A 19325-nucleotide genomic window follows, 5' to 3' on the forward strand; every position below is an offset into this window, starting at 1 on the left:
TTAAAATTTTGTTATTAGTTAAGATCATTCACTGTACATATATCTGTATATTATGTGAGGTTTGAGTGGTAGAGAGGGCTAAATAGCCCTAACTCCGCCTCTTTAAATAAAGGCATATTTCATTTCATTTCATTTCATTTCATTTCATTATGTTTAATGTAAGCACATGCTCAATCGTAAAGTAAATTGCATACACTTTTGCTAAGTTATTTGACACGTTTTTGTTTAGCGTAATATGGTTTATTTAGTGATGGAATTGTAGAAGGCTGCTCTAGTACTTTCTTCATATTTTGAATCATTAGTGTATACCATTAGATAGTCTTTATAATTTGTTTCAAAGCACCTATTTGTGAGTTGCTGAATTATAATATTACTACAATATTTATAATTTGTCTTCTCTTCATTGAGTGTAGACTGAAATCCTAATAGTTTGGAATATTTTGTGTTTGGGTCAGCAACATGATGTAATGAGGGTTGAAAGCAGCAATTTGGTTTAAACTTGTATGTACAATTGGATTTTCCTATCCTGCCAATAGTCTGATATATTAGTTTGTAGGATATGATATTATATGGAATGCTGAGTATTTTTAGTAATTTTTCACTCAGACATTTGTCTTTCTGAAATAAAATGTCTTCTTATATTTAATGGCAAAATGGAGGTTTCTATAAGTAAAGCTACGATAGTAGTTGATTTAAATGCATTCAGAGCCTATTTCATAGCTTGGTTTTGTATAACATTTAATTTATTTATCATAGTCTGAGAGACATGACCAAAACAAAAAGCTACAATAGTCTAGCTTTGCGAGTATCAAGACTTTCTATGCTTTAATTATCAAGCTCCTTGTTTGCCATAGGATAATATTTTAATTAAACTTATGTCATTTTGACACTGGTTGCACAAGTTTGAGAAATGTTCTATAAAGGTTAGTTTACTATCAAATGTTACCCCTAAGAGTATAATACTGCTTAACACTTATTTCTTGGCCCGAAATATAAAAACACAAATTTTTTTTAACATGTCCTGTTTCTGGAGTAAATAGTAAATTAACTTTTATTGGCATTTAATTCTAGAGGTAATTTATCAAACCTTTTAACTATATCACTTAGGGCATATTGCAAGTAATTATGGGCAATATCGTAATTTTTATGACTAGTATATAGCGTATCATCAGCAAACTGGAGTGAATTAACTTCTACTGGTAGGTAGTTTGTATATCTGGAATGTAAATGGCGAACAAGATAGGACTAATAACACTTCCTTGCAGTAGTCTGCCTTATAATAGTATCATGAAGAGTATCCGATGCAGACTTCTATCAGTAAGCCATTTACTGAAGTGAGTAATAAATTTGATTGGAATACAAGTGATATACAGTTTTTTTCAGCAATGTAGGTATGGATGCATTTACATAATCACTTGTTATGTCAAGTGCAGTAACAATAACTTTTCTCTATGGGCTAATACAACATTGATATCCGTTGTCAAGGTAAGTAAATAATCTTGACAGATATTTTTCCTACATCCAAATTTAGTGTTAGTAATAATTTTTAATTTGTTTATAAGCCGCTCAAGTCTATTCTTTATCATTGTGTTCATAATTTTCATAAGGCATGATATTAATGATATGGGCCTATGTAATTTTTCATTATCTTTATTTTTAGTAAGTTTCAATATGGCGATTATTTTAAGTTCTTTCCACTGTACAGGAATAGCTTTCTTCATTATTCCATATCTTGTTGCAGATGGTAATTAAGTAATGTATCCAGAGCATTCTTCGGGAGATGACTGATCATATTGTAGGTAACATCCAATCCTGGGGTTGTAATCTTTTTTGATTGAATAGTATTTAGAAATTCTTTCATATTATAATCACTATCCAATTTGTGATTACTGTCGTTGGTTAAAGGATCGTTTATTTCAATCGGGTACAATACGGCTCATAAATCTCTCTGCTAAATCAAAATTATTATAAAATTCAAGAGTGCTTGTAATAATTTTAAGTTTTTGTACTATTTTCCATGTAAGAGTTGTAGATTTTTTTATCGCTCATCTGGATACATAAATGTATCTATCCTTGTTTTTTGTGTTGAATAACTTCTTTGGCTTTAAGTAGAGCAATTTGATAATTTCTTTAGTTAACATCAATCATATTTATTTTAATTTTTTAGCCCAAATAATTATTTTCTGTATGCTACAGCTTGAGAGAATTTTTCGGTCCATCAAGTTTTTGGTGAAAACCTCAAGTTCTTAGTATCAGATGGCAACATTATATGGTAACATTATATAGGGAATGGATGTTTTAGCAACCTCATTCATGATCTCATACAGCTCAGAAATTTGTATGGGCGACATGTTTGAGATACTAATTACCCTGGTTTCTACATTGGCAGTATAGTATGCCCAGTTTGCTTTTTTACATTTTCTAGATGTGGACCTGTTTAGTTTAGGATTGATGTATGAGCCAATCTGGTTAATTTGGAAAGGCATGATTGGATAATGGTTGCATTGGGCCTTGCAGTATATCAAAATTCTGAATTGATGAAAAAAATTTAGGAAATGCAAATGCAAATGTAAGGTCACTGGTAGAAACATTGCTACAGGTAGATTTATATAAATATTTTTTTATAGTTGCTTAAGTACTTGCTACCAAATTATGTCAAGTATATTATTAAAGTAGATATTATGATGTATTTTAGCGTCTTCGTATAAGTTGATATAAAATAGGTTTACGGGGATGTAGTGGTTCACGTACTGTATTAACATATTGCTATAGTTAGATTTCTCTAAATAATCACGTATTTTCCTCGAGTTACTGACGTAAAGTACTTGCTACTAAACTCATCAAGTATATTATTAAAGTAGACATAGAGTATTAATATTAATGATTGTAAGCAATGTAAATTGATTAAATATTGGATAAGATTAGGTTGTTTGGCTAAGCCATTATTAGCCAATCATTCTTATATGACCATTTTGAGGAAGGTAATCTCCTACAAAATGTCATAAGAGAAGAGCGTCAGTTAACTCAGTTAGAAGAGGTGTTAAAGTACAAAAAGCTGTTAGTGTGATGCGTGGCTTGGGTAGTCATGACAGTTGTCGGGAAGCGCTCACTAGAGAAAATCTTATAACTTTACCTTCACTGATTATATTATCTGTCCTCATGGTTACTTGCATGAAACTTAGCAATAGTCCCCTATTTTATAATTATCTATATTTAACCAGATACACGGGAAACTCATCACAACACAACAACCTTTAAACGTCCATATCATATATTGAACCCAAAATATTCAATACTCTGCCACATAGCTTAAAGACCTCTTAAACTTAGGTATCTTAAGGAATGTAAAGTAATACTTGATAAATAATGTATTTTATTCCGCGTACGAGCTGTTGAACGGAACTTCCAAGTCTGGATCTGACATAATATTAGCATAGTATTACTAGTATGCTTATTGTATTAGTCTATATTTCTTATCAGCTGTGCACCTTGATATGCTGTTTAAATTCAATTACGGTACTATCCAATACTAAAGTTGAATATTTATAGTTTACGTTTTGCCTAATAAAACCTATTTTTAGGATATTTGCTACTTGTTCATTTCTTAAATTCAGTTTATTAGACAACCTTTATTAAAATGGATAAGGTATTAAAACAAACCGTTTTCATGTAGTTATTAATGGAAGCGCAGAAGAATAGTGGTTATATTGATACCAGATATTTACAAACTTTATCGAGGAATGTGCTATAGAAGAAACATCCGATGAAGTGTTACATTCGGTTCATCTTTCTGCAAGCACACGTCAGAGGCTACTAAACTTATTAAAGTAGTCACTATTTTGAAAGGCTTGTATTTTGGGCTTCTTTTATTCCTGATTGGATTCTGTGGTACAGCATGGAAAACTTGTTCAATATGCTGACGATACGACTCTCTGTCTTAAAGGGTACTTAAAGCTACTATAGTACTTGGCATTTGAAAATGTCACGTAGCAAAGGTTTATTTTTAAAAGGTCGAAAAATTGAAAACAACGTCTTGATAAAGGACGAAGAAAACTACAGTTCTTTGAAAGAGTTCTAAACAATATGTAAGCCCGGTGTAAATTCCGAGAAAGAAGATGAAATTGTATGCGAACCACAAGATAAGTTCGAGGAACTTGAACTTAACCTTGTAAGAGTTTCTACATGAACAATGGAAATAAAATGTGAATGTGAACTCTTTTTTTAAATTTGTCGACATCTTTCGTTCTGCTTTGACCAGACAGGCTTTTTAAATGCCCTACTAACAGGAGCTAATAAAATATATCACTATAATTAATACAATTTCTTTTAATGTCTTAACGAAAAACATTTAGTTATACGCTTAACAAAATCGGCTTCCTCACCGGCAGACCAAGTACCTAATATTATTAAGCATTTTGCAAAAACAAAGCTGATTACACTTAAACGGTTAGCTCTAAATTGCATTTAAACTATCTAGCCCCCGAACTTCAATCAACATTTCGAAACAAAAATGTTTTAAATAAAAATACCTTAATATAAAAAAGTAAGGTGTAACCGCTATGAGTTGGTATAATAAACAGCTATCTCCCAAAGTTAGAATGAAACATAACTATCTCCATATTTTAAGCTTTAATTAATAGTTTACGAATAAAACCAAGGCAAAATTACTTTTTTAAATACCTTTCCTGATTTGTTGATCGTTTTTGAAAACTAATAGCAGTAATATCATGTGTTAGTAAATATATGTAATAATTTCTCTGTTTTCCAGAATTTGGAACAGCGGGCTTAGTACAGTGTCAGGGACTTTGTTGAGAGCTCTGGTCAGACTAACTTGTCTTGAGCGTTATATTAAGACTAGCAATCTGTATAAGCTTTAGATTATTTTAGCATTAACAAAAACTCTTTTGCTATTTTAATTAATCCGACTTTGTTTTTATATTTAACTTAATTAGGTTATTCTGAATCACCTAATGTAATTAACTATTACATATTATTGTGGACACTATTTTGCATTGTTATTCTGTTTGTCAATAAAGAATGTCTGAGTTTCCTGAAAAGTCATACAAGGTGGAGACAGCAGAATTTTATACTAAACGGCTCATATATGAATCACGTCAAAGAAAGTAAGTAGTTAGCTTTAGTTTACGAGAACAACATTTCACATAATTCAGATTCGTAGTTTTTAAAACGTAGGTGTTTGATATGAAAAATCATTGTGGTTTGAAAGGCGTTGAAATATTACGACCTAGCTGTTCTGCAGCTGCGCCAGCTGTGGTCAAGGCACCACTGTCAAAATCCCCAACAATTGAACAATAGGAATAGAACGGACAGAATTACTGCAGTCTGGGTCCGCCATGTTTGTTGTTGTCTGGTGTTGTGCTTTGTGTTGCTGAGTGCTAAATGACTTGAAAATCGTTGTGAAAACAGTTTTGTTATGTCATGTATTTGGAACTGATTGTATACTGGGGTTGTAATGTTTGTTGAAACTAAGAAATGTGTTATATTTAGTTCATTTACCTCATATAAACCTTTGCTTTGTTCCTATGTGGGCTAAGGGATTTCGGAGGTCAAGAGCCCCCAGACCCAAGTTTAATCGCGTGTAACCTCATCTCTGGGTCAAGGCAGGCCCTGAGGAGTTTTCTTCAAGTTTTAATTTCACTTAGAAGCTGGCGGGAAATTTGCCTGCCAATCCAGAGGTCGCTGAAGACCCTGGAATGTTGGACATTTGGGGGGGTGAAGAAAATGACAATCTTTCATTTGAGGATTCAGATAGGTTTGAAGAAGACTCTCTTTGCAGTTGGAGTAGTGAACCAGAATCAGTGTGTAATAACTGGAGAGGATGGAAAAAACCTTCATTAAATTCTTCGTCTTTATTTGGAACTTCAAAGAAGACTTCAGATGGTAGGCCCTATGCATTAATTTTTTAGTTAAATTTGTTTTTTGTTTTATTATGATAAGTTATGGAAGGTAATTAATTTCAAATTGCTAATATGATAAACATAAGTAATGTTCTAACTTAGCAGACTTTTTATGAGTTAATCTCTAGACTAGCCTATTTAAGTATGGTGGGTAGATTTGTGGCTAGGCTGGCACTGAAAGAAAATTTATTATCTATTGATTTCCGTGTATGTTACTAGGGTGTAAGAAGAATAACAGATTAAAGTCCAGGGGACTATTTTTAGCTTATTTACTTTACCCACATAAGGCCTACTTAACCCTTGAAGCGTCTATCAGGAATTAAAAAATGTCTACTGAATTTTGTATGTTTTACAGAGTTTCTGTTTAAATTTCATAAAAAATCTTAAATGTAGTGTACATTCATAAAGTGTTATATATAATTTTTTTGGTATCAGTGAAATGGTTGGAGCTGCCAATCAAAATTTCAACATTATTAAGGTATTCTGTTAATTCTTCTGAACAAAACTTTATTGGTTTTAGGTTGTGCAAATTACAAATAGGCCTAACTAAGTTTTTTAGTAATTGAAATGTAAATTTCATTTTGTGGTAATATTTTTATACTGTGGTTCTTGTTATCTATGATTTTCAGTGTTATCTGCGCTTAGGCCTATAGTTTATTTGAGTGTTTTTTGTTGAGAACAACTTAGTGTAGCACCCACAACTATCCCGTGCAGTAGCTTTCACTGTCTTGTGGATAACCATTACAAAACCAACAGTCCAAGAACCCATGTGTCCATTACTCTACCGTTTTGTGTTAACTATAATAATCGTCAGTTAGTTTTGAAAGTTATCTATGTGTTTGAGTGTGGTTTTTAAGAGAAATTAAAATATTAGAAAATTAATTTCTTCCTTTTTAATTGGTCATGTGTAATTTTTTAATCGAGATTAGATATAAAAAAAAAATAGCAAATTGTTACTAAGCGGTTAGTAAGTGTATTGTAGCTACATAGGGTACATACGAAAGTAGGAAGTTATGTTACTTTAATTTTTCTTATTTATTAAACTTATGTTTGTTTCTTACAACTATTTGTTTGTAGAAAATTTGGTTAAATGTCTGCATAATTTTCAGATTTACTTTATTCCACACCGGTATGATGATTGAAAAAAAAGTTGAAGCGCAACTAGTAATAATTATAATCATGCATGAAGCATGAGTATACACCACCAGTTGAAAGAAATATAATAAATAGGCTACGCAATATAAAAAATATTAATAAAAACAAAAAATCAATAACAAAAGAAAATTATAAATATATCAAGAATAATAAATCAAGCAATGATAAAAATTTAACAAATAAATTAATATCAACAAATTTTTACTTTAAAAATGCATGCTTGAGGGACTTTACACTGTCAAGAAAGAAATCATGTCATTTAGTTATTTTATTTCTGACTCTATAGAACCTTGGCATACAACTAATATATAAATATGACGTTGAACTGCAGACATGAAAGAAGAGGTTGTTTGAGCTGGTGAATGTTGGCACTCTGAAATAAACTTTAGCCAGAAGGTCAGGGCAGTCAACATCACTACAGTAGCTATGTAGCTATGAAGATCATCTATTTTTCTCTTGTTAGAAGTATCACGGATTGTAGTAGTGTGGTTTGGTATCCCTTCCAGTCTGACCATATCAATTGGCTTGAGAAGATTAAGAGGCGTTTCTTAAGCTTTGTTGAAATATTCGTTTGCTTTGTCAAGTTGCGTTTCCTAGCTTCCTAGGAATTAATGGCCGGAGGCATTCGCGATTAAATTCTCTAGAATCTGATCTCTTGTTTGTAGCCTGCACTGAAGGCCGAAGGAACTTGTGTCAGGCCGATCCGATATGAATTTATTCTCAGAATGTCTAATTTAACAAAAACATCTCTTATTTGGGTCAATTCCTTTGATTATTATGTTAAAAATTGGCACGGCATGTAAACAGTTATTACATAGGGACTTTCAATCTCATCATTGATTTTGTGCTAAAGTCTTTAAGAAAAATGATAAATAAATTTACTGTCTTAATTTCAATAGAAAGCGACTTGAAAATTTAGAAGATTAGTATATAAAACATTTTTGTGAAAAAGGTGCAATTTGATTTAGATATTCTAGTATGACTATGAATAATTTGCATAGTTATATAATTATTATGTTATTGACAATTGGATCCGCATTATCCTGTAAAACATCAACAATACTTTGAGTACATATAAGTGCCTTTATGTCAAATTCCATGATTTATAGAAAGAGAAAAAAGTGTTTCATTGAAGCTACTATTTATCAGGTTTAATGAATGTTTTTTTGTAATATTTTAATTGGAGCCAAGTTTGATACATAGGTACTACCTCACAAAGAAACACCCTATTCCAATCTAGAGTTTACTATTGTAAAATAAAGCATTTGATGATAAACAAAGAACAAGCAAACTTGGAATAATAAAGTGTCAGAGAATTTTAAATTTATTTATATTCCATGATAACGTTTTATCAAGCTAAAGACCTAGATATTAAATGTGTGTGGTTTTAAGCTTTATGGTACCTATATGTTTGTATTATTGGTTTTAAACAACAAAATTAAACTATAGTAGTAATTTTATAATTAGGAAAATTTACCTCCATAAGCCTGGTTTGGAAGATTAAAGTAACCATCATCAACTAATGGTAATGGATCAATATTTTTCTTCCTAAGCCATTTTTCTTTTGGTGGGCGCATTGGGTTTCTTTTCCATGGTCCACTGTACATAGTCTTGTAGCTGATAAAAAGAGGCTCAGCCTGGTGAACTTTGAATATTTTAACTGGGCGAGTCTTGCAGCCCATTTGTTGTCTATACATCTTTTGTAGGTGAGAACCCCACTCTTTAATCATCTGTTGCTCAACTTCTATAACTTCAAATGGTGAGGGTTTTTGTCTACAATCTCTTAGAGATTCTGCCCAATCTTCTGGCAATTGGGCCTCATGGTTTTGAGGAATCAATGCAGAGTTCTTATCGCACTTATTGTACGAGTGACCTCTGACCGGAAAGGAGCATGTTACACTGTTCAACTTTTTCTCTTTCACAACAACATGATAGAAAAACTTGAAAACAATATTATTTTTGTTTTGCCCGGAGCAGGAATCACAAAAGGCCTCTAGATCAGTACATCAGGGTCAAGTACATTGTATATGAAGTGATGCAAAAAAGAACAAACCTCATCACTTCCTATGTTAGCCGTATTTTCAGGATATACATAGAAAACACTTTGTCCTGTAGACAGTAATAAAATGGATATTGAATATAAATATAGAAAGTTGACGTTTATAGTAGACATCATTAGTCGTAATGTTTGGTACATGATAGTTTTTGGTGTAGTCAAAAACTATTGCTTCTTTAGTCTTATATTTCCTAGAGTTCCTCTTAGCCTTTCGTTTTAATCTGTACCATTCATCAGATCGCAACAAGTGAATGTCCTTGTCAGAAGATATATTTCTAATTTCAGTTCCTAGTTTTCCTTTAGTTTCATTATCCTTAGCTGATTGTAGTTCAGATTTTAAGCAGCTGATTTTTGCAGAGTATAAATCACACTGAGAGCACGTATCCTTCCGTGGATATCCAAAAGCAAGATTAAATTCAGTACAAAATATATGTCTATAGGATTCGTACGAGATGTTGCATTCTGGATTCAGGTCTTTAAACATGTTATACAACTTATTAACATTGAGATCTCCTGGCAAATATTTTTTCTTCGTATCTGCAAGACTGTATCGGACGTCACTCGTCTTTAGGCTTTTTATGTGGTCACGTATTTTGTTTTTAGTATCCTCAGAAAAAGCATGTTTGTGTTTCTTGTGTTTCCCCCTCTGGTCCTTGGGAGCATCACCAGTTCTTTTTAACGAGTTCAAAATATAAGCTACTTTTGCTCGACCTATACCATGCAAAGCCATAAACGCTTTTTTACATACAGCTATTTCAATGGCTGTCATCAACAAATCTTACATTATATGCAAAGTTTGCATCTCTAAATTTAGCCTCATTGTCGTCGACCCTCGGTTGTCGTCTTGCAACTGGTATAACACTAATTAACTTAGACCAGCAAGGTAAGCGTTAACAGAATTATTTGAGCCAAACGAATTCATTCGATTTATAAACTCTGTCTTTTGATTACCCACCTTTTCAAAACATTTTAGCCTACAGGAGCAGTCCTCTCCTGTTTCAAATGATTGAAGTTTTAGCTTCATATTTACCAAAGACATTCTCCCAGTTTTCTTCCTTTTCTTGGTTGTTTGATGCCTGGTCGTGTCCTCATCTTCACTATCAGCAGAGATGGAATCCATATTAAAAAAGGTAAACACACTACAAGCCACTCAGTAAACACCACTAGAACACAGTAAACAGTAACCTCAAACACTGACCAAGTCAGACCACATTGTGACGAAAGTAAACAAAGAATAAGAACTACACAGCCAAACCATGAAAATGGCTACCAACTGTTAAAACGATGTAGGTCTGAACATGTAGGACTGAACATTTTCTCTCCCAGTTTCATCTGGACTGAACATATTCTTTCCCTGTATATGATTTCTTTGCCTGTAGATATTTCTGGAGTGGACAGGTTTTTTCCCTGAGTGAGTAAACATGTGAACACGTACTAAATTCTTCTATCACGTGACGTTAAAATCAGAAAATCAAAGATTTTGGACTGAACATGTTCTTTCCTCGACCCTTCATTTGATTTGCTTACATTTATTTAACTAACATAATTATATCTCTTATAATTACAGTCAGTGGAAGAAGCCGTAAAGGCTGGATAAAAATATAAATCTGAAAGTGAAAATATACACTGGTTTTTGTCATTTACCAAAAGTTTGTTACATTTAAACCAGAGTGATACCTCATTTAGATCATTTTGCATTTTTTGTTGCAATTAATCAATTGTGTGCGGTGAGAATTATAATACAATATAAAGCTGTGGCACATCTATTTAGAGGACCATTACAAAAATCATTCACAAATAGTAAAAACAACACTGAATCCAGAAAATATCCTTGTAGTACCTTAGAGTTAATGTCCACTCACTTCTTCACTTTTTATTTTAACCAATTGTTTCTGCCTGAAAGATAAAGCTTGAACTATGAATGAGGGACACCTCATATTTGATATGACATACAGACACACTCTTTGTGTTAGTTAAACCACATAAAATCTCCAGGAATGTTACTTTTGTTCAAATAGGTCATGTCACTTGTGCTGAAGAGTACCCTAATGAGTTTCATCATGAGTGAGCCCAGTTTCATCGTCCCCCATTATCGTTCTTACTTCTGATCTCCTAGTGAATGTTGAACTGGTTTTATCAACTGTACTAATTTGCATAATTCAACTTGGATGCAGCTACTGTGGAACTCTTCAATTTAAACCTGGATTTCTTAAACCATAAGTTTTACATTATGTGAGAAGTTTTAAGAAGCTCATTGATCTCCTAGAAATACACATTTTAGTTATAGTCCCATAAAACGAGTTGAATTATCACATTTACTGAAAGTAAAGGTTAGATCTTTATCAATTTTATTAAAGACTAGCTGTTTCCCGCGGCTTTGCGTGCTTTTCATAAGCTGTGCCTGTGTATAAGCACTTCTGGTTGAAGTGAATTATATAACCAACGTCGATGAAGAATTTGCCTCGTTCCCACATTTAAGAAAATGTGTCAAAAGTGTATGTTTATAGCCATTGTACATGTACTTTATTATATAGTTGGTCTAACACTCAAGCTTTAAATTCAAACTGATGTTTATTTTAAAGACAAATATACATCATAACTTAGCCCCTTCAAATAATGTTTGGCTATGTAATATTCATAACTGTCTCATAATTGCATTTTATACTGTGCAGACGCTATGATAACTTTTATCTTTTGCAGTGCACTTGGTGGCAAATTACATAAATGGGCATAGCAGATAAACCTTCCCCGTGGATAAAATACATATACATACAAATTTTAATAATGATCAGTCAAATAATTTACGATTCTCTAAAGGACATACAGATAAACATTCATTTATGTATGTGTGTGTATATATATATATATATATATATATATATATATATATCATCCATTTAGTGATACAAAAGAGTGCTCACAAGAGATGCAAATCCTTGCTCAGTGCTACTGATTATTATCATTCCTTCTATAATCTTTAGACACTAATGTAAAGAGCTCACTTGACTATGCCGTTTAGAGCACCTCCATAACTTTGGAAGCTCTATTAAGGTAAATCCCCACAGTGTTTAGAACATTCCTGTAGTATATCCGTTTGTATTTCAACCTCTGTAAATTTCCTTCTGAATCTCATCAGTGAACTCTGAAAACTCTTAAGTAGATTCTTCTCTGAGTATTTCTCTTCTGGTTCTCAAGAAATACAACACCGAAAAACTTAATATTTCTTGCACCACAAAAATAAAATAAAAAAATATTGTATACAAAAATTGTTTTGACAATAACTTACTAAAGTGGAAATAAAACATACTTTGCTTATGTTAAAATATAAATCTAATTTTAACATTGTTATTTCAATATTTTATTGAGATAGAAATATGGCTGAACATCACAGTAATAAGTTATTAACTATTTATAAGAGCAGAGCCAGAACACTAGTATTTCTATATTTAGGGGTGCATTTGTATTGTGGTTAGAATTTTAATATATAGCATATGAAAAATTCTGTAGCGGTGCAGCTGAAACATTCTTTGATAAGGCCCAGGATACAGGTCCTGTTTTATCTTTTATCGTGATCATGCACAAATTGGGGGTGAAGTCCCTGGGAAACTGGGCAGAAATGATTGTTAGTGATCATGTACAAATTGGGTGTGAAGTCCCTGGGAAACTGGGCAGAAATGATTGTTATCAAAATATATAAGCAACAGTATAACAATAAGGTGAAGATGCTGATCTTTAAATGTCTACCTGACATTGATCTGTAATGATTCGATCGAGCAGCGAGTCGCCATCTTTTTTGTAAGTGTCCAAAAATGTCAATAAAGAAGCTGTACGCTGATTTTTATGGGTTTCTGTTAAGAGTTTTGGTATCCATCTTGCACCAAATTTATGGTAACCTAACTACTGCGAAACAATTTAGTGTAACAAACTCTTTGAAATTTGAGGAAAACTAAGTGGGAGTTCTATTATTGTGAATCAGCGATCTTCTTTAATCTTCTCATTGACTTTAGAGACAATTTCATCGGTCACAATGCTTGGCCGTCTATAATCTGTTTGTCCATAATCATGCTCATTAGTTTGGCCATTTTTGTTTTAAACCTAATGCACCACTGATTCTACATTCAGTAATCACATCGTTCCCATAAACTTCACAGAGTTGGTGATAAATCAATTGTTTACAACAAAAACTGTATTGCACTTCACAACTCATGGATATTCTGTTGTGTCATACATTTTAAACTGCTATTGTAAAACACAGCTTGATGTCACTGAATGGGGAAACGCCCTGACATCAAAATGGCTGTGATAGTCCTACCCATAGTGGTTACAGAGCGAAACGTAATCTACTTTCTGGATAGTCCTTGTATTAAGTTGTAAACAAGTTAATTGTCGTTCACTATTTGATATCACTTAAGTTTTAAGACTATTCCCAACATTTACAAAATTAATGGTTATATATAGTGCTCATGCTCAATATCTAGAACCAAAAGTGGCAGAAATGCAACTTCCGGGGGGGTGGAAGGGTATAGAATATCTACTAGAATAAATGGGGTCCAGGAGACCTTCCACAGACAATTTTGGAAATACAAGGTCTCAAAACAATGTAGAGAAAAATGGAAAACTGTGTTAGAACTCTCAGGGTATGTACATCAATGTTCTCGAATGTTATTTTGTGATAGAGAATGATACGGCTTTATTATCCGCATACATGACAATGTTTTCACTCTGGATTATTTTTATATTGAATAATATTGGTCCTAGTACTGAACTCTGGGAAACTCCATAAGAGCATGTTTCTCAGTTAGACTGGTGGTTATTGATTTTAACAGCTTGTTTCCTACCAGTTAAGTAAGTGGAAACCAATGTAGGGGGAGGTCAGATAGACCTATACACCGCGTACAGGCTAGTAGAAGTGTATAGTCGGCACAGTAGTAAGTCCATCATCACCCCAAGCACTTGATCACCGCCATCCTTATAATTAACCGCACAACTGATGAATTTAGTGATCGCCTCACTTGTTGATTTACATTTCATAAATCCAAATTGATTAAACGTTGTAAAGATTATGATCAGTCAAGAATATAGGCCTATAGTTATTTTGTTTAGATTTTACACTTGAATTGAAAATGGGATTAACTATGGAGCTCAATCAATACAATTAGTTCTGGTTTATTTGTCAATAATAATATATTTCAATCATCCTTTTTTTCTCGTAGTGATTAAATGTTTTGTTTGTGAATGGTTATGTTTACATTTATTAGATGTTAAAAGTTCAATAGTCAGTTTAACTGTTGCATTTTAACTACAGTAACCGCTGATTTAAATAACAGCTGTTCAGATACTGTCAAATTATGGGCCATTTAGTTTGCACGTGTAATACAAATTCTTCCATAAAATGGTTATTTCTTAACCGATTTTTATAAATGAGGTGTCTTTGGAAACAAAAAATGATTTAAAAACTGTTTGTGCCTTTAAATAAACTCTGATTAAAACTGTGGTTTATTAGATATTTTTAAAACAAAAATTAAATGGCCACCATTTTGAAAATATTTAAACTTATTTTAAAATATTTTTTCTAATATAATACCTTTTGATATGGACCCTTTTACTAAGTTTTGTAACAATCGTAAAGATAAAAACAAAGATAAATTGTTTTAATAAAAAAAACAAAATGGCTTTAGCTGCTAAAGGAAGTGGAAGTTGGAAAAAAGTTATTAATTTTTAGCTTAGAATCACATGTAGAATCTGAAAATGTATAGCCAACCCAAACTTTGTGTTACACCCTGTATATCTTCCAAGATAATTTGAGATGATGCGAGTGGCCAAAAATAGTCTGTTTTCTTCAGTTTGCGCTGGAAGGAGTTGAGCTCGTATTGAGCTCAGTAGTGATTGTAGAAGGAACTTATATATGTCTCTTGTTTAAAAATAGTTATCTATTTAGTCAGAATTCAAAGACATGACAAGTTATATTCCACTAGACCGTAGATAACGGCATTTTTAAATTTTTCAAATCCACACTTCCTTAATACAATTACGGTCTTGAGATTTTTGAACTTTGTCGTGAAGAGATCCAGCATTCTGAAACCAATAATCATGATGGCGTGTAAGCCCAAATCATCACTATCTAATATATATTGTGTTTATATAACTTGAGAATTGTTTTCATAAGAGGATTATGGACGTGTGTAGGGATTGTTACGCGACAAGACAACAGAAAGTATAGCGCGAGCGAGAGACGGCCATCTCGTGGGGTCAATGCTCTACCCTGGCTGCGCCACGGCGTTTCGAAATGGGTCATTGGCCTTGGGGTGACGTTTCTATATGTAATCCGTAGTGCACGATTGTGATAAGCATACGGAGTTCTTGCAGTTATAAGCGGAACAGTGGGACCATACAACAATGGCGTCTCTAAGATCAATTTTTAACATCTCGATTCCTAGTATCCGGTTCGGCTCTCCCATAGAGATAATTTAAGGGGAAGAGACTTCCACAGCTATTTTAAGCGGTGTTTTAAATTCTTGCTATAAGATATTGCCATTTTAAGGAACACTCAGTAGAGTCCTTATTAGTTCCGCTGGCTGTGTGCTTTGTGACATAGACGTAGAAACGTCTTCCTGTACCGCACGGCCTTGAACGTAGGAGAAAGTCCAACCGACCACTTTCACGTTCCTTCTAATCTTCCATTTCTCTCTCACCATCCGTGTACAATCACTTGGTACAGGATCGCATCAACACAAAGAACCATCAGTAAACTTTTAATACAAAGAATCATCAGTAAACTGTTACTGTAGCGTGATGGCGCAAACACAGAAAAGTATTGCAGTCCCACCCGGTCGTGACTGCTTAAAATTAGACCGATACTTCCACGTTCCTTCTATTTCTCTCTCACCATCCGTGTACAATCGCTTGGTACAGGATCGCATCAACACAAAGAACCATCAGTAAACTGTTACTGTAGCGTGATGGCGCAAACACAGAAAAGTATTGCAGTCCCACCCGGTCGTGACTGCTTAAAATTAGACCGATACTTCCACGTTCCTTCTATTTCTCTCTCACCATCCGTGTACAATCACTTGGTACAGGATCGCATCAACACAAAGAACCATCAGTAAACTTTTAATACAAAGAATCATCAGTAAACTGTTACTGTAGCGTGATGGCGCAAACACAGAAAAGTATTGCAGTCCCACCCGGTCGTGACTGCTTAAAATTAGACCGATACTTCCACGTTCCTTCTATTTCTCTCTCACTATCCGTGTACAATCGCTTGGTACAGGATTGTATCAGGATCTGTATCACGTTGCATAATAGCGCCAACACAGGAAACTAATGCAGTCCTACCCGGTCGTGACTGCTTAAAATTCGACCGATACTTCCACGTTCCTTCTATTTCTCTCTCACCATCCGTGTACAATCACTTGGTACAGGATTGTATCAGGATCTGTATCACGTTGCATAATAGCGCCAACACAGGAAACTAATGCAGTCCTACCCGGTCGTGACTGCTTAAAATTCGACCGATACTTCCACGTTCCTTCTATTTCTCTCTCACCATCCGTGTACAATCACTTGGTACAGGATCGCATCAACACAAAGAACCATCAGTAAACTGTTACTGTAGCGTGATGGCGCAAACACAGAAAAGTATTGCAGTCCCACCCGGTCGTAACTGCTTAAAATTCGACCGATACTTCCACGTTCCTTCTATTTCTCTCTCACTATCCGTGTACAATCACTTGGTACAGGATTGTATCAGGATCTGTATCACGTTGCATAATAGCGCCAACACAGGAAACTAATGCAGCCCGCCTGGTCTAGAACGTGCACAACATTCGACCGATACTTCCACGTTCCTTCTATTTCTCAATAAGCAAGGTTTTTTTAGTGTGGATCACGGGCTTCTTCTCAATAAGTTGGAGGCTGTTTGTGACGTTGACATTGCATCGCAATGGATCCAGTCCTTTCTCCTCATTCGTTATCAGTGTACGCAAGTTATTAACACATATTCTGAATACATGTCCATTTTATACTTTTTGCGATTGAAGCAAGGTTTTGAGAGTGTGGATCAAGGGGTTCTTCTCAATAAGTTGGAGGCTGGTTGTGACGGTGGCATTGCATCGTAGTGTACCAGTCCTTTCTCCTCATTCGTTATCAGTGTACGCCAGTTATTAACGCACATTCTCAATACATATCCATTTTATAGGCGTCCCTCAAGGTTCCATTTTGGGCCCGAGGTGCAGTCGCGGATACCTGTGTATAATTTGATACGTTGACTGCACTAGGGCGATCGCCAGGACAAACTCCCCCTCTGTCCTCAAGGTTAATATTTTCTTGAACTTAAACACATTTTGTTGAATGGTTTCGCATTAATAGCCTTAAAATCTAAATCTCGATAAAACAAATTATCCGCTTCACCCCTCCAGGGACTTATTGTGAAGTGGTGGCCATCCTTGATGATAAAAATATAATGTACTTGTGTATTCTTCTCGGAGTATATATTGGCTCAAAATTAGCTTGAAAGGTAATAAATAAAGTTTTGCTCAAAAGTAAATAGTTCCATATTTACATTGCGTAATTTCTTGTTCTGTTAACTTCCAGTATTTAAATATTAAAGTTAATTCATAACTATTAATTCCTTCCAATGTTTACTTGTGAATTATTGTTTAGAGATACTGCAATAGATTCTTTTTTTAAGAGAGTTTACAATGAAAAAGAGAATTATCTGAGTAATGTTTTAAAATAAAGGATAATTTAGGGAGATCTTTCGTAAGGAAGCCGTATCGACGTCAACATCTCTACCGATTTACACATTCACTATGAACATCTGGGGGAAAAGCTTAAGATGAAAAGCCGAAGACATTTGTACAAATACATGTGCAATAGTGGTCTTCAATCTTTGAAAATGAACCTTGTAGGGAATTATTTTCGACATTGTGAGATTTTGCCTTTATTGCCTGGGGTTAAACGTGAACACAGTTTGACCCATAATTTCTCATTGAATCTAATTTATTCTCTTCTCTTGAGATTTGTGTGTCCGTAATCGCTTGATACATGTCCGTACCAACACGAAGTGCCTTCAGTCCGTGGTCTTCCAGACCAGCCTAACCTTAATGTCGACAAAGTTTGGCCGACAATATCTTATTATTTTCCGTTTCTCATATTCTCCTCTTATGGTTCTTGTACGGGATCGCGTGATAATAGGGTAAAGAACCATCTTTATCGTGAATAGTTAGAGATAGATCCATATCAGTACAAAGAACAAGTTACAAGTCACGTGCTGTCCTGCCTGGCCTTGCACGTCGACACAGGCCGGCAGACATTTTCCAGTTCCTCCCTAGTCTGAGCTCAGTCAGTGCTCTGTAGAAGGCTGAACTGACGGATTGCATGCGTATACTTGTAGTTTATACACGTGTTATTGAATTGACCATAATCCCGCAGCTACCCGCGTGAGCTAATTTGCCGCAGTTGGTCTGCATTTCGTTTGCCTAAAATGTGATGGAACAGCAATATTTTTAGCTTTATGTTGTTCTTAATTAATATATTAATTATTGTGTTAACGAAATATTAGTTCACAATGACAACCTAAGTAGTTTATTGCAGTCTTTGGATGTGTTATTCTTCTTAAATATTGACGACATAAGTCTTCTGGATTCGTTCAAAATCACATTCCAAATAATTTGATGTGGACTCGCATGTGTTGTTCTTAAAGATTGGTGACAATAGTCTTCGGGATTCGTTCAAAATCTCATTCAAAATAATTTGTTGTAGACTCTCATGTGTTGTTTTAAAGATTGGTGACAATAGTCTTCTGGATTCGTTCAAAATCACATTCCAAATAATTTTTTGTAGACTCTCATGTGTTGTTTTAAAGATTGGCGATAATAGTCTTCTGGATTCGTTCAAAATCACATTCCAAATAATTTGTTGTAGACTGTCATGTGTTGTTTTAAAGATTGGTGACAATAGTCTTCGGGATTCGTTCAAAATCTCGTTCAAAATAATTTGTTGTAGACTCTCATGTGTTGTTTAAAAGATTGGTGACAATAGTCTTCTGGATTCGTTCAAAATCACATTCCAAATAATTTGTTGTAGACTCTCATGTGTTGTTTTAAAGATTGGCGACAATAGTCTTCTGGATTCGTTCAAAATCACATTCCAAATAATTTGTTGTAGACTTCATGTGTTGTTTTAAAGATTGG

General features: G+C 34.0%; 1 protein-coding gene across 4 annotated transcripts in view; it reads left to right on the forward strand.

The window, feature by feature from the left end:
• Positions 1 to 5310: 5310 nt before the first annotated feature.
• The window catches only part of LOC124359064 (zinc finger SWIM domain-containing protein 8 homolog), a 130784-nt gene continuing 116769 nt past the window's right edge, over positions 5311 to 19325 (forward strand). For 3 of the 4 annotated variants that reach the window (XR_006922102.1, XR_006922103.1, XM_046811469.1), the window contains exon 1: positions 5313 to 5901. Coding sequence is in view for 2 of the 4 variants with exons in the window: in XM_046811469.1 (XP_046667425.1) it covers positions 5715 to 5901 (187 nt within the window). In the remaining 2 variants the exon portion in view is untranslated. Of the gene's footprint in view, positions 5902 to 19325 lie in introns of all 4 variants that reach the window. The other variant, XM_046811471.1, reaches the window with a different exon arrangement.

The sequence above is a fragment of the Homalodisca vitripennis genome, chromosome 4 (assembly GCF_021130785.1).
Source record: "Homalodisca vitripennis isolate AUS2020 chromosome 4, UT_GWSS_2.1, whole genome shotgun sequence".
NCBI lineage: Eukaryota > Metazoa > Arthropoda > Insecta > Hemiptera > Cicadellidae > Homalodisca > Homalodisca vitripennis.